Source organism: Siniperca chuatsi, linkage group LG14, assembly GCF_020085105.1.
Source record: "Siniperca chuatsi isolate FFG_IHB_CAS linkage group LG14, ASM2008510v1, whole genome shotgun sequence".
In the NCBI taxonomy this organism is placed as follows: Eukaryota; Metazoa; Chordata; class Actinopteri; order Centrarchiformes; family Sinipercidae; genus Siniperca; species Siniperca chuatsi.
The window spans coordinates 3,353,426-3,378,740 of record NC_058055.1 but is presented as its reverse complement, the minus strand read 5'-3'; the positions used below and the strand labels follow the sequence as shown (position 1 = coordinate 3,378,740).

General features: G+C 41.9%; 1 protein-coding gene across 2 annotated transcripts; it reads right to left on the bottom strand.

The window, feature by feature from the left end:
* Positions 1–992: 992 nt before the first annotated feature.
* LOC122888082 (myb/SANT-like DNA-binding domain-containing protein 2) lies at positions 993–9,213 on the bottom strand. Of its 2 annotated transcripts, XM_044222042.1 has the most exons (4): positions 8,418–9,193; positions 4,828–5,083; positions 4,674–4,737; positions 993–3,830 (listed from the first exon to the last, which is right to left on the bottom strand). In XM_044222042.1, exons 1-4 carry the CDS (start codon positions 8,913–8,915, stop codon positions 2,912–2,914), a joined length of 1,737 nt encoding a protein of 578 aa, XP_044077977.1. In that variant the 5' UTR covers positions 8,916–9,193; the 3' UTR covers positions 993–2,911. The 2 variants fall into 2 exon arrangements, with proteins under 2 accessions (XP_044077977.1, XP_044077976.1); XM_044222041.1 differs by having other exon boundaries at positions 4,674–5,083; positions 8,418–9,213.
* Between the last annotated feature and the right edge of the window lie 16,102 nt (positions 9,214–25,315).

Genomic DNA, 25,315 nt, shown 5'->3' with positions numbered 1-25,315 from the left:
GGCATTATTTCTACATAGAGTTCATAAGTGGAAACGGGTGTGCTCCGGCCCTGAACTTCAGCTGGGTGCTCTGCCTCAAAACAAACAAACAAACAACAACAAAAAAAAATCAAGCCTGCAAGGCTATATTTACAGGCACAGTGCTGATTTGAGCTAAATGCTAACATCAGCATGCTAACATGTTCACAAAGACAATGATAACATGTTGATGTTTAGCAGGTATAATGTTTAACATGTTCACCATTTTAATTTAGTGTGTTAGCATGCTAACATTTTATAATTAGCACTACACACAAAGTGCAGCTGAGGCTGATGGGAAGGACATTAGTTTTGCAGATATTTGTTCATAAACAAATTAAATTCTGACCTGATGATGGCTCTAGAGAAGTCTGAGGGTCACCAAAGTGATTACAATTCATCCTATCTGTGCCAACTTGCATAGCAATCCATCCAATAGTTGGTGAGAAATTTCACTCTAAACCAAAAATGTCCACACGCTGGTGGCGCTAGAGAAGAGTGTGAGGATTCGTCCTCTGCGGCCCATGGATGTCTGTACAGGATTTCATGGCAATCTATCTAATACCTGTTGAGATATTTCAGTTTGGACCAAAGTGGTGAAGCGGCCCACAGACATTGACATTCCAAGAGCCACGCTTGGCTAAAACGCAAAAGTAGCACCTCATGGTTGACTTTGGGGCGTCAGCACATTTATTGTAAATAGTCCTTCGGCTGTTTTTCACCTCTGGAATGCCGCCTTCTTTCCTGACTCTAGAAAACGTCTTGTGTTTCCCAAAAACAAACTTCTGCACAGTCCATAAACTTGAACCTGCAGGTTGGTATTACACCACTATACTTTTTCCACGGAATATAAACATTTTAGTATAATACATTGTTGAGGACAGCGCACTGCATAGCATGTTTAATATGTAAATAATTCAGAATTTCTAAAGTAAGTACAACCTACAGCTCAAACAAACACTCACAAACCAATGTTCACTGTGTAACAAATGACAGTGAGTGCCCCATTTATTGTTTTTCAAACATGTAAACATACAAGACGGTGACTTCCAAACAATCACATACGAGACATGATGTCAACCGATAAAATATAAAATATCATATTTATCTTTATATACTGTATACCCAAACAAATGAACATTGCAAGTTTGCAAAAGCTGGAATGCTCAAGAACAACAATATTCTTAAATATATATTATAGATATATAAGGTAGATTTCATAAACATATGATATGGACTTATCCATTGTTTGATTCTTCTCTACACAGTCCCTTCCTGGCACATTGCACATAACCTCAGGAATCATGTTCATAAAGAATTCAGTTTGATTATTAGTCAAGGATGAGTAAACCTCTGCAGCTTATAGTCTTACCCTTACTAGAAGTTGTAGATCTGTGATCTTAGGCTGTAAGCAAGTAGATTACCTCAACCACTGGCACGATCATGTGTTCATGTGATTATGTATCTGCAACACTGGTGCATTTAAAATACCAGTATGTGGGAGGTGCTGTGGTGTTGGTCCACTGATACCCACAACCCCACAGCCGCAGCTAGAGATGCTCCAAAGCACTGGCCAACAATACATATTGGCTTAGTGTATATTTACACTCCAGTGTAAAATCAGCGATTTCTCATTTTGGCTGATACCATGGCACCAAAAACACATAACAAGTAAATCAATAATTTCCTTAGTGATCTGGCAGTATTTCAGAATATCTAGCAAAGACAAAATTCAGTGTTTGCTTGTGCAGGAGCAAAACTCTGAATACCACCAACCTAGTCAAGCATTTGAATGTGCATTAGAGCTATAAAAGACCAGGCAAGAGAGTCAGCAAGTGAGCTACACAGATAACCCAGACAGCTTGAAAAGTGCGCTCCGTTTGGTTGTTTTTTTTAAATAAGGGCAAGGGCGGGAACCCCGGTTAAATGGAGAGCAGGCACGATATGAGGCGGCAGGTACGAAACTGAAAATCAAACAGCAGCCGGTGGTAGAGATGCTGTGATAAACTTTAATTTAGTATTTTTAAAGTTGCAGAGACACTACAGAACCCTTTCCATTTGGATTCAGCCGTGTGAAAAATGTTTTTATTAGACTGTATAATTAACGATGCTGTTGGTACACATGGGGTTTTGTATACTGCCGTCGATACAGGTCGGCATGAGCAGCATGTGGTGTTTTGTGTGCTGAATTGAAATGGAGTGGAAACCACGCCCAACCGGCCGGTCGGGGTTTTGACGCGCACCCAGTGTTCACACTGCTGGATAAACCATCAGACCTATACAATTGAACTAACTAATTTTCTCCCTAATTTGCATGGAAGCATCTCTAGCTGCAGTCCAGTTCCACGTGCAAAACGTAAGGCATAAATCAGCCGTTACTCTTAGATGCTTTGTGAATTCAGGTCCAGACCTCAACAGTCAAAGTAAAGGCAGTTTCAGAATAAATACACGCTGTGGTGCCCTCGCTGCCTTGTTTGCTACATCCTACTGAGGTAGACAGATGCATACTGCAGTAGTCACCTTGCCAACCCCACACTCCCTGATGAGGCAATATCTACACTAAACAAGCAGCAGAAACCTTTGTAGTGCACATTAGCATAAAATAATAAGTACATACTTCTTGGATGTTGCAGCTCTGAAATACTTAAGCTACTGTCCCCATATTTCTACACAATACATTTGCCATATTGTGCATAGTCATTCTTTTTGGACTTAATAAGGGTCTACTGAAAAATCTGTTCAATAGAGCTGAAAAGGCTGCAAAAATATGCCAGACTCTTGCACACATCCATGCTTTAACAGACAGAATTGGTCACCGTTCATGTTGCCTTGTTGGCTGTAACACGTGTTAATTATATCTTTAGTCAATACAAATCTGAAACACTGAGTGCAGTTAAGATGTTTCTCTGTTGTTGTATTTCAAGGAATAACCAACAGCAGTTTCGAGGCACTCCACCAGGGAGCCTGCTGAGAGGAAGTCCAGCTCCACCTCAATGAATTTTATGTAAATGGAAAAACGCTGAGACGAGTCTTCACCTCCCTCCCCATCCTGACTTGTGACGGCACCGCAGCAGTTCTCCTGCAGGAAACGCGTCACAGTGGAGGGTTCACCATGGACATAGTGTTTGCCAGAGCCCTGAAAGTGCTGGAAGAGACACTGCTGTATGGTCCTATCCTCAGCTATGCCTAGGTAGCAGTAAGTGACTTTAGCCCCAGTCCTGTCACCTTTCCCTGCACCTTCTCCATCAGCCTGACTTTGTGCCCCGTTCTCTGACTCCCACTGAGGTAAGCTATGGTCTTCACTATCACCCTGGGGAGAGGTCTGAGCGGTGTCAGAGGACGACATTGCCTCGTAGCCAATTGCGTAGAGTCCATACGCCTTGGGGATGTCCCCAGGAAGGAGGTAGTGGGAGGTGCCTTTGCTGCAGCCTGCTGCCCTGGACTGGGATACAGGGTTCCAGTCCACCTCCATGTGCAGCTCCAGGCAGCGTGCCTCGCTGATGGTAATGTCCAGGAACTTGTAGTAGACATTCTTCCAGTTCATCTTCTGAACTTTGGTCATGATGATGCGGCCCTCTGGCTTCTCTGGGTTGAAGTACTCACGAAGCCTCTTGCCCAGCGGCACCTGCGAGCTGATTTCGGCGTAGTGGTAACGCACGTCCTCGCGCCAGCGCGTGTTGTAGCCCACGCCAAAGATGGCCAGTTTGTTGGAGAGGTGCAGCCGTGAGAACTCAGTCCACGTCTGGAAGTGCTCCCATTTCAGCTGCACTGACTCAAGGATACGCATCACAGTCTGCATCATGTCTCTTTTTCTGCAGAGAACCCAAGATACATACTAATGACAAAGTAATACAACACGCTTCCCATGTTAGAAAGTGCTATACCAGCAGTGAGCTGTCAGACATAAGTAGCACCTTGTTAGCCTGCTTTTGGGAGCTCCTGTGGCTTAAAATACTTATGTTACCTCTGCCCAATTTATTGGTTTTCATTTTGGTCTGGCAAGCCACCAGATGGTGGTAAGAGCTCTGTTTCAGAGGAACAGCAGCCTCAGGTAATATTTATGCATTCATAGCTCTACAGATGATAAACTCATATCAGCTTATATATATAAAAAAGTCTCTTGTAATGTCTTTGACACAGTATAAAGGGACTAAAGAGCAATTTTGCAATTTTAAAACAAAAGAACACCAAGAGGTGAGGCGGAGACTCCCTATGTGAAGGATTTGAAAGATTCTGGCTTTAGCGCCTCCCAGTGGTAGTATCACAGAAGACACTCCGGCAGACAGCACTGCACACGGATACAGATTTGAGAATGACCAAAATCTAACCCATTTCCTACAAACATCTTAAAACTAAGATAATCTTTGTTCCATTGTATGTTTATGGACTAAGATCATCTTTATCCTAAGATGTTTTTGGGATACAGGGCCATCTGTTTCACCTGGCAGACTGAATGAATTGGGGAAAGATAACGGCAACAAGATTTTCACTAAGTACATCCCATTCAGAATAATGTCAGAATAATACAGTGGTGGCTTTTCCACAGTAATTTGCAATGATTAGGCTAATTCACAATTTACAACATAAAGCTTTATATCAAACATATTCCATGTACAAAGACAAAGCGAGGTCAGCCTTTGTTCTAGTTGACTTACTGGGTTTGTTCTGACAGCTCTGCTTGAATCTGCAGAGCTCTGTTTTTAGGCACCTGGATTTCTTCTAGAGAGAAAACAAACACACATATTAGTTCAAACCCATTATTTCTGTGTCTTTTATTGCTATCTGTCCACTGCTTGCTAGCACACTCACCAGTCTCCATGTCTCCCTCCTGGAAGGCTGAGTCTAGCACCTGGTTGCACCAGTCCTCCTGGGAGAAGTCTTCCAGGGTGCTGCCATCGGACTCCATTTCCTGATACAGCCCACTGCTGTTGATCAGCACCGGGGCACAACTCTGGGAGTCCCAGCCTCCCTGACCAAACACCTTCTCCAGCTGCTCTATAGTGTAGCTGCTCTTCCTTTTGCCGATGCCATGCTCCTTCACGCGGCTGTAGCAGCGCCGCAGCGTCTGTATGTGATGGGAGGATGGATAAAGGATTTACTCAGCTGTTGTTCCGGTAACGGTCAACTTTGTTGCGACAGTTCTACAGTATGGTGACTCAAAGAAAGGTTCACTTCACGCTTTTACCAATGTAAGCTGGTTACTTACAGCGAGTCTAAGGCGCTTTCATGTTCAACAGCAAGTGAATTTGTCCGGCTGTGGACTGCAATAAGTGAAGTTTTAAGTTGTGCAGCAATCCCATCCATCGGCCGCGAGACTGACCTTATTAAGTGCAGCGGGTATCGGCCAGACGTCACCACACCACATTTAATACTTACCGCTACTGTAATGCTACTGCTGCTACTCAACACTTCCTGTACGTCCTGCACAATAAATACATTTTAATGTGAAGGCAGTGGCACGAGGCCTTAACTATGAACCCAGAAAGGCTGACAGTGCTATTTGTGGTTAGCTAACACTGGCAAAGCTTGACTCAATATAGTCTTATATTTTCAGCACTTTCTGTCAGTAAGTTGTTTGGAAACATTGCAAGGACGAAGTAACATCACATTTTATTACATGTTTAACAAAGATCAATAAAGGACAGTGGCTCAGAAAGCAAGGACTGACTTTAAAGATCCTTTACTTGGAATACTAATAATAATAATAATAATAATGAGTTGAGTTAATTTTCTTGCCATTACAACAAACATTGTTAGGAATTTGCCTTGGTGAACTCCTTCAACACAACATCACATGCAAATCTGCAAGCTCAACCACTATATACTGTATGTCTGGACATATTTCCAAAACTGTTAGAATTACAGTCAAACAAGCACGCTGCGGTTGTTACAGCTGCGGACAAAGCAGGTGGAAATATCGCTTTTCTACTTCTTCTATTTTTTACTTGAGTTGTTGTCAACTCGGAGTAAAACGTTGCCGTCACTTCACCTGGTTCACTGTCTCTACCACAGCCTCTCTGCTCTGCTGTGCGCTGTGTGTGTGTGTGTGTGTGTGTGTGTGTGTGTGTGTGTGTGCAGGATTTGAGCCCCGCCCTGGGTCAAACACCCAGAGGAGACAACAGAGAAGCTAGCGTGACCATAAGATATTTTTTTATGATTCACGTGGGTTGCATTTTCAGGTCGGAAAATCTGGAATTCTGGATTAATCGGGAAAAATCCCATCCCTGACTGCATATTTCTTACATACCTGCTGCATCTGTTTCTACAGTGAAGTTTGGGGTGGCTGTTATGTTTTGTTGTATGTTTAGTTGCAGCACACCATTCACTTTAGTTACGACGGGTTTACGCATGCGCAATTAATTCAGTTCATTTTGCCATAGACAAAGTGAAAAATAATTTGTGTATCTGCCCCGTGATCAGATCCAAAATGGGTTCTTACTTGGCCCGTGCTACACCCGTGCACCGAGTTTCATGAAAATCTGGCCAGTAGTTTTTCTGTAATCCTGCTGACAGACAAACAAATGGCACCAAAGACATAAGCTCCTTGCCGGAAGTAAAAATACGCAAAATACCATTAATAATTACAAATCATAAACTTAAAAAACAAAATGTACCTTAAAGTGCCACTTTACCATTCAAGAATTGAATAGCCTCAAGGAATGTACTTCTTTTAAAGCGCTCAGATTTAAAACGGAGTTGTCTGAGCCTCCTCCCAGAGGGCATTTCCTCAAAGAGAGGAGCTGCTGTGTGAGAATCATCACTAACAATGTTCAGAGCCTTTTGGTGAAGCCAAACTATAACTCGAAGAGATGGATGGGAAGGAGTGGTGAGTAATTTTAGATGCGGTCTTAACTTTTTTCTCTAATGTATTTCTTTATTTGTTTCAGCAGTAGTCAGACTACCAAACCAAACTGCGATAGAGTTAGCACACTTTCTACAACAGATGTGTAAAACTGGACCATAGCTTTCCCTGAAATGCCACATCTCCTGAGCTCCCGCAAAAAGTATAATCTCTGATGAGCTTATAGTCCCAAGAAATTTTAACTCTTTCACATTTTCAACTGGTTTCCTGGCGATTTCAAGAGGCGTTTTCCCACCCTAGGATCAAACTCTGCACATACATCATTCTGCACAGTGAAGCTCAAACAAGGAACGAGAAGCAAAACATATTTCAGCTGTCCTGTTAGCACGCAGAGGACAGCAGTGCCACATCAGCTCTAATCACTGTTTACCACAGAAACTCAGTGCTGTTTGTCAGGTCTGTATCTGTTCAAAACACCAGTAGTAGCAGTAGTAGTAGAAAACAGAGTGTGTTAGGTGTGTTACATGTTTCACAGTTACAGCCTCGTGTTAACTTGCATGAGAAGAATTCCATGCAGTGAGGAAACATACATTTGGGAAAAAGAGAGCTATAGTATTGGATCGGTCCTCAGTATCGGCAGATACCCTGAGTTTCTGCATCACAATCGGTACACTTTTTCACTGTTGAATAAAGCATTGTGTCTGGAGTGCCGAGTATATGATATGACATTTGATTAAAACCCTGATCTCCTGCAGGACATAATGATTATTTTGTTATTTCTGTCATTTTTTGGCAACCCATTGGAATTCAAATTGTATAGAATATGTCGCTTAACATGCTGAAGATGCTGAAAAGGAAACTATCTTGGGTATGTTGACATCTAATGCAATGGTGTCAAATGCATGGATAGGATCACCCTGTCCTTTCTGATGACAAGTGTAAAACACATTAGTATCACCCTATCTATCTATTACATGCAGGGAGGTGACTGAATCAATTAATGATTAAAATTTTTAGTTGTTAGCATTAATTTCACCCTAATAGAGACAACTATTTCTGGGTCTTGGAGAGAGCAATGTGGTTGTAAATGAAAAGAATAAAAACTATGATATTCATTTGGTGATAACAGTAAGGAAACAACTCAACGCAATAAACTAAAAAGCTATTTTATCCATTGAAACCCTATGTCATATTTAATACAATACCTGGCCACTAGTATGATGTGTACTTCAAACACAACGCGCAGTGTATTATAAGGAGGGTCAACTCAGTGCAGGTGGATTACTGCATCCATTGAGAAGTGAGGTGTGCCAACAAACCTACAACAATGTCAACAGCCTGACACTTGGGGCTTGATTCTTCCATTGTGGGCTGTTAGCTAACGCTATCTGCTCAACAACTGGGCATTTTCAAATGTGACTGGACTTATTTTTGTCAACATCCCCTTGTCCTACATGTCAGTGCATTGCAAGCCCCCATTAGTTGCATGGCAGCTACTGTTAGCAACTCCAGCTCAGTCTCAAAGCTACAGGTAGAAGTCCTGGTGATGGAGGACGGACATGTACAGCCATTGTTGTGTCCTCATAACCTTATTTACCTTCATCCTCTCCCTGCACTGGGACGGGGTCCTCTCATATCCAAGCTCCGACAAGGCTCTGGACACCCGCTCGTACATGGCAGGACCGGGGGCCTTACCGGAGAACACGGTGCCCGCGACCTCCAGCTGCTGCATCCTCGCCTCCGTCAGCCTCTCGTTGCCCCAGACCGCGATGAGGGCGTTTGTCTCAGACGGGGTCCACGACATCCCTCGGCAAGCCGTGAAGCTGTTGGAGGAGGATGAGGCCGCCGTCCGGCCCGCGGTCCCTGAGCCCACGTTCAAAGGCGAGAAGCGGTTAGGTGTCGAGGGATTGGAGTGGTATTGATTACTGTCACTCAAATCCTCCGACTCGGGGGATGGCACCTCGGTTTTCGGTATCTTTAAAGGCGTCGATATCTCTGGAGAATGCTCCGCGTTACTGGACGCCGCCATGTTGCCTCTGTTGCTAAGGGGAGGGGGAGGGAAGGTGACGTTCGGGGGCTTTACGCTAGAAGGCATGGAGAAAAATACGGCGTGGATACTAGGAGAGTTGCAAATGTGGATCCTGGAAGAGTTTTGGCTTTCAGGTAAACAAACAAACAAACAAAAACAAGCGTCTCTCTCGACCGAGTTATTTTGGTGCCCTAACTATGAGACAGAGACAGGGGCGTACTGAATGCGGGACCGCCTCAGAGAAGGCCCCCCTCCTCCACCTCCTTTTAAAGATGAACTAATGTAATGAAATATGAGCCCAGGAGGGGAGTGCGGGCAACCATGCAGCATGGGAGGATGTGCACATTTTTAAAATGGTTTTTAATTGTTATACAGTTTTAACTTTTTATTAGATCATTTAATGTAGAAAGAATGGGTGGGGGTGTAGGCCTACCTATTTCATAGGTTTTAATCTTACAACAGGCCTTTTTCACAGCAGACATTTTGACTTGTTTTAGTAGGAAAGGCCCAGGTGTTACCAGTGGTGGAGAGGAACTAAGTACATTTACTCAAGTAGTTCTTGAGTACATTTTTGAGGTAATTGTACTTTACTTGAGTATTTTCATTTCATGCTGCTTTATACTTCTACTCCACTACATTTATCTGACAGCTATAGTTAATAACTTTTTAGATTAAGATTTTACATGCAAAACATACAAGTAGCTTATACAATATGATGCAGTGCTTTACTATTAAACTAACCAGTATTGTATAGAGTACCTCAAATTTGCTACACATTGACAAATTACAACATTAAGTAATAATATCCAATAATACAATGTATTATTCATAATATAACACTCTGAAAAGAGGGAGTGTTCCTGCATAAGAAATACATTTACTTTAAGTACATTTTGCTGATAATACTTTTGTACTTTTACTTAAGTAACATTTTGAATGCAGTACCTTTACTCGTAATGGAGTACTTTTAGACAATGGTATTTCTACTTTTACTTAAGTACAGGATCTGAATATTTCTTCCACTACTGGGTGTTACAGTAACAATGGCTCAGTTCTATTCAAGTGTCCGAGTTAGCCATGACAGCCACTCAGTACACGCTATAGTGATTGAGCGTTCTGACACTTATGGATCATCGTCACTGTAGGGTCGCACAACAGTAATTTTTGCATTTATAAAATGAGAAGCATTATGGGATTGTTAGCATACATGCCACGGACACTACTCCCAATTAATTGTTGGAATTTTTGCGTAATGCATAAATTCACACACTCAGAATTCAGACAATCAAATTGTGGTAATGTCTTAATGTTAGAGCACAGACAGTGTAGCTATATAATGGCTGGCTGAATGATTTATTAGATGTACTGTACTTTATTGTCCACATGGGAGAATTTTGGGTCTTTGTCTTTGTCCTATTTGAAAGATGCCAATTGGCAAAAATGTTACAAGAGTAGAATCTGTAACACTCAGTGGTGTGTGTGTGTGTCTGTCTGACCAGCAATACTGAGCCTCAAAAGAAGCCCTTGTTCAACTGTCATGCATCATACAATAAATCTAACTAAGCATATCAAAATCATTAATTAAATTATATAACAGCATATCAGATGAATTAATCCACAAATTCTGAACACAGATATCCACTACTGAATCTCTCTGTTGTCCAACAATTCACTGTCATCACTTGGCAGTGAATGAGACCTTTTATTGGATTTTGAGTGTATAATTGGTCATTTGATCATATAATTGGTCATTGTTTACTTCATCTTTTCCATGACAATGTTTGTCTTAGCTTCCCTCAGGGACTACAAGTCATTCATTCCACAATGCTCTGCCATCTGTCCAGTGTTTGGCTGTGTGTGTGTGTGTGTGTGTGTGTGTGTGTGTGTGTGTGTGTGTGTGTGTGTGTGTGTGTGTGGTCAGTGAGGGCACTGACCTGGCCAAAAGAACAGTAAAAAGGACACACTGGCTGTCCAATAAAGGTCAAAGACAGGAAACACTGGACAGTCTAACCTTTACTTGTCAAAACTGCAGCTGTCAGTGAGTTTTCGTGTCTGCTGTCAGGAAGAGCTGAAATGTGCCAGAAATGCCTTTTTAACATTTTTCAACTGATTGCATTTGGACTGGATGAACTTTCTGGAAGTGTGGCGCATATCAGGGTTGAAATAAATGATAATTCTGGTGATATTCTATGTTTTTCTTTCTGTAAACAAATCCCCTAAAAAGACCAACACCAACAATGAATGTATCTACTAACAAGTATTGTGTGTGTATCCAAAGCTGGATAAATCTTCTTCCTCTGTGCCATAGAGTCCTATTGTTGTCAAAAAACTATTAAAAACACATCAGTGAGTCACACTGTTGCACTGGGTGACATGTTCTTTCATCACCATGAACACACACTGTAGTTGAAAGTAGAGTGGATCGTAACACAGAGACAGCACTGGTGAAAATTACAAATGACCTTTTAATTGCATCAGACAATGGACTTGTCTCTGTAATTGTCTTGTTAGATCTTAGTGCTGTGTTCGACACCATTGACCATCACATCCTATTATTACTGAGACTGGAACATGTAATTGGCATTAAATGAGCCGCACTAAGCTGCTTTAAATCCTATCTATCAGATCGATCTCAGTTTGTACATGTTAACGGTGAGTCCTCCGTGCACGCCCAAGTTAGTCACGGAGTTCCACAAGGTTCTGTGCTTGGACCGATTCTATTCACCTTATATATGCTTCCTCTAGGCAGTATTATTAGGAAGCACTCCATAAACTTTCATTGCTATACAGATGATCCCCAATTATATCTATCGATCAAGCCAGATGAAACTAACCAGTTAACTAAACCTCAGGCATGCCTTAAGGACATAAAGACCTGGATGACCTGCAACTTTCTGATGTTAAACTCTGACAAAACTGAAGTTATTGTACTTGGTCCCAAACACCTCTGAGACACATTATCTAAAGATATAGTTACCCCAGATGGCATTGCCCTGGCCTCCAGCAGCATCGTAAGGAACCTCTGATTTATCCTTTAACTCCCACATGAAACAAACTTCAAGGACTGCCTTTTTTCACCTACGTAATATTGCAAAAATCAGGCACATCCTGTCTCAAAATGATGCCGAAAAATTTGTGTATGCATTTGTTACTTCTGGGTCTGGGTCTGTGGTTGTGGGCCACCTGCTGCCCCCGTGTTCCTGCTCGACAACTGCTACTACAGTTGTTGTTATTGGCTCTGTTACTGATGCTGACATTATTCTTCCTATAGCTGTCATTCCTATTATTACTAATTTATTAATATTAACAGTATAATTACTATTCTACTATAATAATAAAAAAAAATTATACATGGTCTTTGCATTGTGCTTCCCAACCCTATCCCCTTCCCCAAACCCCTCCCCTCTCTCTCTCTCTCTCTCTCTCTCTCTCTCTCTCTCTCTCTCTCTCTCTCTCTCTCTCTCTCTCTGTCTCTCAAAACCTAACATGGCAGATGGCCGCCCACCATTGAGTCTGGTTCGGCCCAAGGTTTCTGCCTGTTAAAAGGAAGTTTTTTCTTGTTTTTTCTTGCAAATGCTTGCTCATGGTGGGATTTGTTGGGTCTCTGTAATTAATATTATAAAGAGTATGGTCTAGACCTGCTCTATAGGAAAAGCGCAATGAGATAACTTCTGTTATGAATTGGAGCCATATAAATAAAATTGAATTGAATTGAATTGAATAGTTTATTTTCAGTCAGTCCCACCTACACATCCTGCTGCCCCAAATACTCACTACAGCTCCAAATGCGGATTAATCTGCACCTGAAAATAGTCCCTAACAAATGCACTAAAAACTACAATGCCCAGTTGTTTTAAGAAATGATCTAGCCTTTATTAGTCACGCTAGCAGTGTGGCTTTATGGTTGGAAATGTCAGTCTGTGTGTTGGTCGGTCCACCACTTCGGTTCAGACTGAAATATCTCAACAACTATTGGATGGATTGCCATGGAATTTTGTACAGACATTCACGATCCTCAGAGGATGAATCCTGCTGACTTGGGTAATCTCTCTTTACAACGAGCTGTGGCAGATGGGCAGCTCATTCAGCTGCCAGATCATCCCACCCATGTGCAAAATGGAGTCCTTCAGACACTCATTTGTGCCTATCTGCCTCTGCCATCAGACTGTACAACAGCAGTGGAGACTACAGACTATGCCAATCACTTTGACCTGCCAGCCCTGTATACTTTAAAGAGGTCATATTATGCTTTTTGGGTTTTTCCCTTTCCTTTAGTGTGTTATATAGCTTTTTTTGTATGTAAAATGTCTACAAAGCCCAAATTCCTTAGGGAGTTACTGTCTCCCACAGAAAACACTGCTCCTGACCTGGCTGAAACGCCTCATTTGTATTTCAGGTTTTTCTTCCGTTACTCGTCTATGTCACATTCGCATAATGCCTGATTTGCAACCGGCTAGCGACTGACAATCAGACCGGACTGGGATTTTTAGGGAGCTAAAGGCCCTGACACACCGGGCCGACAATCAGCCTTCTTCCAATGTTGGGACGTCGGTGAGCGTCTGTAGCCCTAGTTTTTGGCCTGTTATACCTGTTATAATTGTCCATTGCATCATAAAACTGTGTGCACACCACAAATCAGCAAGTGGCTCTGCAAATCAAATGAAAGTTTGGGTAATAACTTTACTGTTTATCTTAACTTCCAAATAATCAGTGTATTATGTAAAGTGTCGACTGCTTATAACTTGTCTGATCACTTATGTGGTTGCCCTGTGCACTCTCCTGTCAAGTCGTGTTTCTCACCGATGAAAAATATATATAAATTTTAAAAAAAAACTTAATTTCATCCAAATGTTCAGTGCACAATCACCTCTTTAAGGCGGTTTATTAGGCTGCAATTGCTTAATGCCTTTATTAGCTGAGATGTTAGAAAAGTGTGCCTTACCCGGATTTCTCACGGGCACATTCAAAATCAGTAAGGTCAAGTCTTCTGTGGCCTCATTTGTGTTTTAATATTCCTGAAAGCACATCTGAACAAAATAGTGAGGATCTGTGTTAATCTATGTACCATCAAGAGACGGCCATTATATTCTGGGGACATGTACAGACATAACTTAAAGGTAATGAGATGGGACTTTATTTGCACATGTTCAGGACACTGGCTTCACCTTTCACTACCACCAGCTTTACTGACGCTTCATGAATTTGAAGTTTGAGAAAAGCTTTTTTTGTAATTATAGAATGGTTAGGATCATAATCTAGGGTTTATCATCAGATGGATGATTTGCTTTTTCAAACTGTAATTGATTGCCAAGAGATTGGATCTGACAGAGATGAAGGGAGGATATGAGTGTGAATACCACAAAGTTCTGTTTCGCTGAATGCTCATTTTCTTTTGGTGGAGTGTATATTTAATAGTGTTTGTGTTGCTTAATTTCATATGGGAAGGATGTTTTTGATTGTCTTTGTAGATCTGAAGTTGAAATCTAGGCTTATGTGAAAGGAGGTCTAAAAAATCAACCTTTTTATTGTTTAAGGCTGCAAGATTAATTTACGCCTTCAGTCGGGTGATGGATTTATTTTTGTCTCTCTGCTCATCTTTGATTGGGCCACATCTGTTACCCATGAGCTTCAGTATTAATGACAGTGCCAGAGATGCCCTCAAGTGTTTTCATGTAAGTGTATCTGAGTGCAGTCCTACTTATGGCTCCAAACTCATTATTTTACATGTGTGAAGTGACACGATGATTATGAAGTTAAAGAGCGGCCTGTCAGCTTAAATTCAGCTTAAAATCAGATGATCAGGTAAGCACCTGCAGGTTTTTTATTTAGTTGAAGCTGGTAAAAGTCACTTGACAGACACATTAAAATAACATTTGATACAGCAGCCTATTCTCATACATAATCAGAAGTCTTAATGTGTAATGATTTCTAGACTGCAGCTGCCCAACATGGCCCTACAGGAATGTAATATTCATGGATTAGGAATGGTACCTACACTAATCATATTCATTTTTCAGGTGTTCTTCTCAACCTTTTTGCATTTCAGTGTGTCTCTGTAAGGATTCAGCTAAAACTGCACTTGGCAATGAATTGAAACAACATGAAATTCTGTGCATTGTTCTCAATTATACAAGCTAGCTAGGACTGACTGTTTTTACTGCTTTTAAACTGTTATATTAGGAACACTGATTCCATAATGGATACTCTTCCATGAATGCAATGTGCTATAGCAATTAATTTTAGAAATGTTAGTAAAGTGGATAGATTGTGCCGTTTGATTGATTAACTGATCAGTTGATTAATCCACTCAACTAAACTTCACAACATCATCTACAAGCTTCATTGGCCTTGCATCCCAATGTGCTCTTGTATCATCGCATTAAAAATATATCCAACATCAAAATGGTGCTAAAATCAGTAAAAAAAAAGATTAAAAAAAAGATTATGCAGTAAAATAATATAATTGCTAATCAATATTCAATCTTTTAGACCTTTCATGAAGTCTTTGAAATGGAGCCATCAGTTTTAGCGAAGGCTTTTCACATCCTCCATCAATTTCGGTGTCATCTCATTCCCATCATCGCAGTGCTCTGATTGGATCATTACCAGATAGGTGTGAAATGACCATTACGTGGGCTGCTTCCTTGATACTGATTGCAGTAGACATGTCATCTTAAGCACATCAGGCTGAAAAAGTGCAGTCATGGTGGAAATCATGTGTCTGCCCCCTGCCTTTTTAGCAGAAGGGGAAATCACCCCAAGACTTCAGAAAGAGCAGAGAAGTCTGTTCAAAGGAAAGAAAGCAGTTGAAATATACTTTGTGTTTTTGAACTTTGCTCTTCTGCCGTAATATGTTACTATACAGTACTATCATAGAACACTAAGAAAACCAGCACATATTTACATTTTTTACTTAATCAGTGTACACTGGTGGTTAGGGTTGCCACTCATCCTGTATAATATGGGATCGTCCCGTACAGCATACAGTACAGTTTCACATGCTTGGAATGACATGAAAATAATAAAACCAACAGAGTTTCACAAGACATAGCAGAGAAGTATTAAATCAGAATTCACTGTCACTCAACGTCATCATTGTCTTGGTACCAAAGACTCAGATGCGTGTTTTTGGCGAACACCTCCAGCTCTTCCTCACATTATACTTATATATGATATAAATGATCTAATTCTGTGGTAGTCAGCCACCTTATCCTCCCCAGCCCTGTGTTCTCTGTTGTACTCTCCTTTCCTGGTGTGTCTTGTATGTCCCCGACTCGGCTCTGGATGTGTGTGTGTGTGTGTGTGCGTGTGTTTTTGTCTTCTAGTCTGGCTCCATGGGTTCCCGCCTGCTGCTGATCACCGGCACACCTGTCTCCAAACTACCATCAGTCTCCACAGCTCAAATACCAGGCTCTCCCACAACACCAATGGCAGATCATCTGTGTACACTTATACGACCACTACATCAAGGCGCCCAAGACTTACACGTTAAGTACCATTTACTAGTGTGTTTTGTTACCTCGTTTTTTTTAAAAATCCTGTTTTGCTCTGCCTCAGGATTATCCTGTGCCGGTGATCGCAGTTTTCTGTTTCTGTCTGGATTCCTGTCAGCCTACCTACCTGACTCTCCAGCCACTCCACCATGCCTGTCTCCAACAACTCCACCACGGAACTAGACCCTTTGGATCCGACCTGCTCCATGCTCTTGGTTACGCTGACGGTCAGTCTTCACACCCCACCACCAACTCCACCTCGTGGCCAGCCCAGGTCTACAATGCACCACCTGCTCCTCGCCTCACGGACCAGTCTGCCTGTCCAGATCCACGCGGCATCTAACCCGAGTCAGATGGGTAACCGCTGCTTCAGTCTCCACTCTAGTGGAATCGCTCAATTCATGATACCCCAGACTTCCCCAGAGGCGGATACGGTAAGTTGTTGTTGTTGGCTGTGTGTACTGTTATTAGATCGTACTGTGTTTAGAGTCATGTGATAGTTAGCTACTCCCATGGGTGGCGGAAGTAGGGGGTCCCTCCCACTTTGCGCCCCTATTCCACAAATGCGGGAATGATGCCGAAAAATTTGTGTATGCATTTGTTTCTTCTAGGCTGGACTACTGCAATTCCTTATTATCAGGCTGCCCGAATAAGTCCCTTAAGACTCTCCAGTTGATCCAGAATGCTGCAGCACGTGTACTGTCAAGAACTAGGAAAAGAGATCCTATTTCTCCAATATTAGCTTCTCTGCACTGGCTCCCTGTAAAATCCAGAATAGAATTTAAAATCCTTCTTCTCACCTACAAAGCTCATAATGGTCAGGCACCATTGTATCTTAAAGATCTCATAATACCATATTATCCAACTAGAACACTGCGCTCCCAGAATGCAGGGTTACTTGGGGTTCCTAGAGTCTCCAAAAGTAGAATGGGAGCCAGAGCCTTCAGTTATCAAGATCTTCTCCTGTGGAATCAGATTCCAGTTTGGGTTCGGGAGGCAGACACCATCTCCACATTTAAGAGTAGGCTTAAGACTTTCCTCTTTGATAAAGCTTATAGTTAGGGCTCCTGAACCATCCCTTAGTTATGCTGCTATAGGCCTAGACTGAACACAAAATGCAGTTTTTAAATGAAGATTGTTATTATTAAGGGAAAACAAAATCCAAACCCTACATGGCCCTGTGTGAAAAAGTGATTACCAGCACTCCCTCTCCTCATTCACTCTTTAGATCGCTCGACCACCACTGTCTCTCAAAAACACAAACCAAAGGAAGCTTCTTGGTGTCGCTATTTTCAGCATAGAGTGTAAGCCAGGCACAGACGCCAGTGCTGGATAGGCCTACACGAAATAAACCAAATGAAGACACAACTGGGAGAGTATCTAAAGCTGCGTTTCTACTGCAGGGACCTGGGTCTAAATTAAGGGTTCCGGGGACATTATTTTACCCCCCCTAAAGGTCCCTGCTCGAGGGGTAGTACTTTCCAAAAGTACAGGAACTTTCGGGTGGGACTTGCTGCGCTGAACATTTCTGATAAGTCAAACTCTGACTGGCGGAGCAGCAAGTGGTTTGACCGTCTGGATCGATGCGTTTCTGGGTCACAGGCTAGCCTTCTCTGGTGCAGCGGCTCAGCTACTGCGCTGTTGAAAGCCGTGCTGGAAGACACGGAAATGGATAACCGGTCGGTTGAAGGTAAATCACATACAGCCCACATGATTCTTGTTAAATGCTATAACGCTAACTGTTGTCAAATTTGATCGTAGGCCTACAAAACAGCTTGTAAATGTCGTCGCAGTGAGACACAACGGGCGGACACATTGAACTGCAAGCTGCAGAGACTAATGTGTTTACTCAGCAACCCTCGTCCCATACCTCCTGCTGAAGCACACAAACGCTGCACATTTATATTTCTGCAGATGAATAAATAGTTGAACCAAATGTGTGTATAGTGACTGTTCTATCTGAAAACAAGTCTATACAATATATGTAAAAAAAACATAATGATTATGCTTGTGTTACGATATTCTAATATTTACAACCCTCTGAGGAAGTAGTGGCTCTCAATTTCGCCATTATACACCGGTAAGCTCAGTGTTTAAAAAAGGTGAGAGTGCATAGTTTAAAATAAGCAAAGGTCCTTATGCTGAATTGTAGGTGATGTGTTTAATAAGTTAAAACGTAGAGCTATGCAGCTGTGTGATGGGTTTAACCTAATGAGTGTAATTTGCCTAATCTTCACAGGTCTTTAGACCGCAGTGGAAATGCACACAACAATGGGCTGAAGGAACTTTTTAGTTCCTTGAAAAGTAGTTCCAGGGAATAAAGGTTCCAGATACTTTGGTTAGAAACGCGGCTATAGTTTGGTCCATGAACTCGCCTGGATAGCGCCTGGTTTCAATGATATTTCAGGCTGACTGTGAAGCAGTTTGACCGGTCTGATCGGATTGGCCACCACAGCATGACGTTGCTTTGCTTTTCTCCAAAAGTTGATTCCATTTCAACTTTTCCGCAGGTCGCTGTGTTTTTTTTTTCCAGCACCCCCTGTGACTCCCAATGCAGCAGCTTAAACACACTGGTATTTTCACTGCAGCACCTGATTTAATACTGAGGGACAGTCAAACAAAATTTCTAAACATTAAGCCTCTATTTGAAGCCAATTACCAGAGTAACAGGTTGGATGTGGGGAAACAAACAAGATATAGCTATTTCTTAAATGACTTGTCAAGATGGATATTTTTTGCTGTGTGAGAGGTGTCTGAGGTGAGAGTTGGTCTGCATAGTTTCAAGATCAAAAACTTTGTATTATTTTCAAATCAAACTGGATTTATGTCCTACATTTTTTTATGTTGATTTTTGGTGAACTTCATACTGCAAGCTCAGCCTGCTTTGTTGTTACACAAATTGTTAGGCTACTTGTTCATGTGAAGTCTCTGGTCTATATACCTTCCAGACTACTATACTACATACTAGTCCAGATCCCCTGCTTAATTTGTGTCCCCTGGGCATGGGGCCGGTAGCAAGGTGTCCGTTATTTTAACACATTGAAGGTGGCAACCCTACTGGTGGCTGTAGGACCTGATGTGCCTACATAGTACATAGTTAGAAAAATACAGCTACCATTGTTCAATAACAGAAGTAAGGTTTAGATATCGAGACTGAGACCTATAGGTTGGCTAAGGGATAGCATAGCTGACAGTTACGAGGCTGTAAAATGTAAAATTTGTTAAACGACACTACAAGTTGTGATCATTATAGTTAAGACACTCCTACATGTTCAACCCGAGTGCTGTGGAAATGAAGGCGTCTGCATTTTTGGCACTGATCTAGCCTTTATTGGCTGCACCAGGTGACCCTCCTCTGCAATGGAAAATATGGAAAAAGAACTTTGAAACTTACCTGCTAGCTGCTGGATTAACCAAGGCCCAGAAGGAGCAACAGTTGGTGATTCTTCTTCATTGTTTGGGGACCAAGGGACAACGCGTCTTTGCCACTCTACCGCATGAGGTTGTAGTTACTGAAATTGAGCATGCTATTACGTGCCTGGATGCGCATTTTCTGCCTAAAATAAATGTGACTATTGAACATACTAAATTCTACAGAAGAGCACAACTGCAGGGAGAATGAGCAGCAATGTATGTAGCAGAGCTAAGGCAGCTAACCAGTATTTGTGAATGGGGAGAGCTTACAGAGCAGTTGATAATGGATCAATTGATAAATAAGACTACAAGCAGCCAGTGGAGGGGACGTTTGCTTAATGAGAGAGACATTACCCTAGCTAAAGCTGTTGAAAAAGTGTGCCGTTCAGCAATCGCTTCACACTAATCTGTCGGAAGTGTTACAGAGAAAATGGATAATGAAGATGGGAAAGTTACCACTGTAATGCAAGTCTACATGGCACGCAGTCCTTACAGTCTCTCATCAGTGCTTTATTGGTGGCATACAGGTGAATATGACTCTGGACACTGGAGCCCAGGTGTCTTTGCTGAACTCTGCCAGTGGTGCAACCATTGAAACAACTTCCATTGTCTGTCAGGGAAGAGGTTGCAGTAGACCTGAAACGACTGCAACAGGAGGACATAATCAAACTGGTCGAAGCTCCAAAATGGGTTTTGAACATGACAGCTGCCAGGAAGTGGCACTTACTATGACCTATGAGAAGTCAACATAGCGATTATAGCCAGTTTGCCAGAGCCTCAGTTTTCTCAAAACTAGACTTGAGGAGCGGATATCACCAACTTCCACTCGCCCCTGGGTCTCATCACCTCACCGCATTTATCACGCATTAGGGTGTGTTCCAGTACAAACGCGTACCCTGTGGATTAGCATCTGCACCAAGTGCTTTTCAGAAAATCATGGCCATCGTGCTGACTGGCCTGAAGGGGGTGCCACATTACCTTGACAATATCAAGGTCACAGTCCACGGAAGGGATCAAAAAGAACATAATGAAAGACTTGAAAGAAGTGTTGGCACGACTGACAAAGTACAACATGACGTTGAACAGACAGAAATGTGTTTTCAGCACCGATTCAATCGAATTTGGCTACAATGTGGGCCCTGGTGGAATGATACCACGCCAGTCCAACGTGATTGCCATCGAGAAGATGCTAGCACCAAAGTCAGTGAAAGAGCTTCAAACTTTCTTAGGGATGACAAATTACTACTTGATGTTCCACCCAGACCGTACAACATTCCTAACCTGCTACACTTCAGCAGTTGGATTAGGCGCAGTCCTATCACAAATCGTAGATAGGGAAGAACGACCAGTCACTTATGCATCGAACACCCTGTCAGCCACTGAACAATGATACTCAGACAGGGAAAGGGAAGCACTGGCTTGTGTATGGAGCATGGAGAAATGGCACGTGTACTTATTTGGACGACGGTTTACTCTTCGAACAGACCACCAGGCCCTGACCACTCTTCTGTTGGCCTCAGGATCAGGGAGATGGCCCATGAGAATATCCAGATGGTCAGATCGACTTGCCCAGTATACGTACAGAACAGAGCTTCACCCAGGAAAGTCAAACAATGTTGCTGACACCCTGTAAAGACGTGCCACTAGAAGATGGTGCTGAAATATGGTCTTCGTGCCCTGGTCCAAGAAGGAAAAAAAGTAGGAGGGTTTCCTTCTATCTCATCCAAATCGCTTCAAACCTCTCTTAATAGTCTAACCTGTAATATTTCTCTCTTTTTATTTATATATTTATTTGTCATATGTTATCGGTCACATTAAATAATGTAATAAAGGCTTCATATTTTGAGAGGATAATGAAGCATAAATTGCACCTCCACTCGATACCTGCACATCCTGGGAGTGTAGCCTGAAAGTTGTGCAACACCCAATACACGAAAAACTTTAAAGTTTGATAGGTTTAAAAGTCTGGACCCAGGTATACCAAAGCAACATACTGTAACACTTAAACTTCCCAGCAATACTTTGTTGCATGTTGTTCATCTCTCTCTGCCATCATTATCTGTCAGTTCTCTAATAAAGGCTTAAAATCACCCCAAAATACTTAAAAGAATGGTTTAAATGCATCAAAGGATTAATCAATTATCAAAATTGTTGCAGATTAATTTGCTGTTAAACGATTAAACAATTTATCGACTGTTTCAGCTCTAGTTTCTATTATCAGTTCTGTTTTTTTTAGCACATGTGAAGTAAGTATAGACACAGCATACACAATGTGTGTTTGATGTCTGTGTTTACTTGCACATTACTACATTGTCTTACTTTGAGAACGCATGAGGTGCTGAGCAGTTTGAGCCTCAGTACAAGTCCACCAAAATGAACACATTTTGTTTTCATTTTATTTTGGCGTACTTGCATGTGACTAAAACCTGTGCCTCTGAAGTCTAGCACTGAGTCTCCTGTGTACTATTGCTAAACCTTTACAGCAAACACTGAATGAAGGCGTTCACCTCAACTCTGGAATTTTCCATAGGACAGTTATGTTGGATTCTCCCACATGTCCTCAAACAAAAGAACCCCCATGAGTCCCCCATTGACTCTCCTGATGCTGCAATTCAAACGCCTCTCTCATCCAAGCCACCCCAATCAGCATTTAGCTATTTCACTTCCTCCAGCTGGGCCCAGCCTTGCCCCCGCCCACCCCAGTGGATTCGCATACCCTGAGCTAACCTCCCCCGAGCGACAAGGGGGCCCAGGTGCCATCACTGAACGAGACGTTGGGGTAATTTGGCTCGACGCGCCCTAACACACACACCTTCCTTATATCAGGGGCAGGGAGGGACTCTGGACATTAAACACTGTCTCATTAGGTTTATTTGGATGAGACAGGGAACCTAATGAGAGGCAGTGTAATGACCAAAAACATCTGATCTCCACCCGATCCAAACAATACATTCAGGTAGGGCCCAGGGTCAGGGCCAAAGTCATATCACGCCTCCCTGCCTCTGAAGGGAGCGGGGGGGGGGGACAGAGTGAGGGAATCCAAGTTAAAACACTTAAGAAGAAGAATGGGGAGTGACAATGCAGCATACTTGAGAGAAGAGCTGCTCTTTGTCTTCTTGATGCTTCAAAGCTAATTCATCCAGTGCTTGCTCATGATGGGATTTGTTGGGTCTCTGTAAATAATATTATAAAGAGTACGGTCTAGACCTGCTCTATAGGAAGTGCAATGAGATAACTTCTCTTATGAATTGGTGCTATATTAATAAAATTGAATTGAATTGAACTGAATCTTTTGGTGTGTCTTATGTGAATTGGGTTTAAATGAATGGGTCTTGCTCCTTGTTTTTGAGCTACCACAAGATTTAAGCTTTGGAGTTTGTGTTAATCAAAAAGTACCAAAAATAATCTCTACCACCTCTTTCAAAATCTGTCTTTTCTGCAGATGCTGCCTTGTTTGTGAAGCAATTTTACATGATGGGGGGAAAAAAGAAAATTATGTTCCAACCAGTCCAGCTGAAAGTTTTTATGCCATCCAAAATGGTCCGCAGCTGGGTGCCATTACCCAATTATATCTAAATATCACAGACAGCTTTTTGAATTAGGGACATTTCTCAGTTCATTAACATCTCATGAATGTTAAGCCAAGAAGCAAATAATTGGTTGGTGATGATATAGTTTGCAATGTCATCACATATTTATATTTATAAATCACAATCTAAATTTGGTGCTTATGCAGAGTTAACATGGCAAACGGATCTGATTTTAGAAAGAGCTTTTGTTACGCACACTCTCAAATCAGACAGCCCCATTAGGTGTTCCTGGAGTCAGCAGCCCCTTTTATTCTGCCTCACAATACTGTAAATAACATACAGACACGGAATGGGGGGGGGGATTGTTAAGCCAGCACCGGAGGTGCTGACAGAGCTGAATCGATGTCTGTATAAAATGGGGGAGCCAGCAGGATGGCACACAGCGCCATGACGGGCTTCTTACAGCAGTATCGCGGGATCTCTGTTTAAAAAGGGCGAGCAATATGAGAGGGACTGTGTTGGTTTGCAATTCCCCAAATGTCAGGCATCAGAGAAAAGACAAAGGAAAACAGTTGACATAAATGAATGAAGAACTGCTAATGGTCATCACTGTCTCTTGATCTGCAGCCCCCTCAGTTAGGGTTGTTGGGGGGGGGGATTCGTTAGGTGTTGAGGTTGGAGAGATGGACTCGATGAGGGATGCTTGTATCTCTTCATGGAGTAGAGGAGTGGTGACATCCTCCCCCCACACCCCCACCGTATCCCTGCTGGACCCCAGGTGTGGAGCAGATGAACCACCTAGGCCTCTTGACCCACGGCCTGCCTATAGCTCAATACACCATTAGCCTCTGCAGCTGACCTGACCAGTGTGGCTTCTTCACTGTCTTCCCTGTGGAAGATACACTAATTGGTGCCTACTAGGGAAAAGTTTGACAGTGGAGCAGTGTATCAATTGTTCATGTATTAACAGGTAAGAGTTTATTTTAGGGGTCTATAATTTCTGAATCATTTCCTAATAATTTCCATGATTTCCTTGAAAGAACTACATAATTTGGTACTAATTATAGTGCACGTCAGTCACAGGTCAGTTGAACAGGCAAGTGATATTTGTCTACAAGTAAGCATACAATTCAACAACTATGCAGGGCAAAGTTTTCTAAAGAAAGTTCATGTGTGCTTGCTGCGGAAATGTTGCCATTGAAACATCTGAAATAGTTGGAACACTGTAACTTTAAGTTGTAGTTGAAGAGGCAGTCGAAATATAAATACGGAAGAAAGTTGAAATAGCAGTTACAATGGAAGTGCTAAAAGAAGTTGAAGTTTCAGTTTAAGTGTAAGCGCTGAGCGAAGTTCAAGTATCAGTTGAAATAAAAAGGAGCTGAAAGGAGTTGAAATGATGTAAGTGGTGAAAGCATTTGAGATGACAGTGAAAGTGTAAGTGATGGAAACTGAGATTTTATATAGTGTAACTTAATGAGAGCTGAATCTCCTGTGAAGTTTCACAGCTGAAGCTGACTCTGTGTGTGTGTGTGTGTGTGTGTGTGTGTGTGTGTGTGTGTGTGTGTGTGTGTGTGTGTGTGTGGTTTGAACATTCTGCGTAGTACACACAAATGAAAAAATCTAAAAAATGCCCGAAAAGACCATAAAACTTCAACTGGGAAAAACTATGAAAGATATAATAAAGCTGAACTATTAGAAAAATAAAGTATAAAGGATGGTGACTGGTTTGAAATTTGAATTAAGGTAATGAATAATGAATGAATATGAATATATTACATACTGTAGGTCTTTCCAGGAATCTTCCTAGGGAATTATGGAGCCGTGAAATAAACATTGCCGATTAATGTTGGAAATGTTGATTTTTCATGTTACTGCAACTTTGTCTTGGTGTTTAGACAAAATGTTTGTGTATTAACATTTGACCAATTATCTTTCTTTTACACTGCTGACAAATGTTGTATTTAAAATGTGCAAAGCTGTTGCAAAGAGCATATATTTTAGATCAGTATTTAAAGTTTGCTCTAGCGAT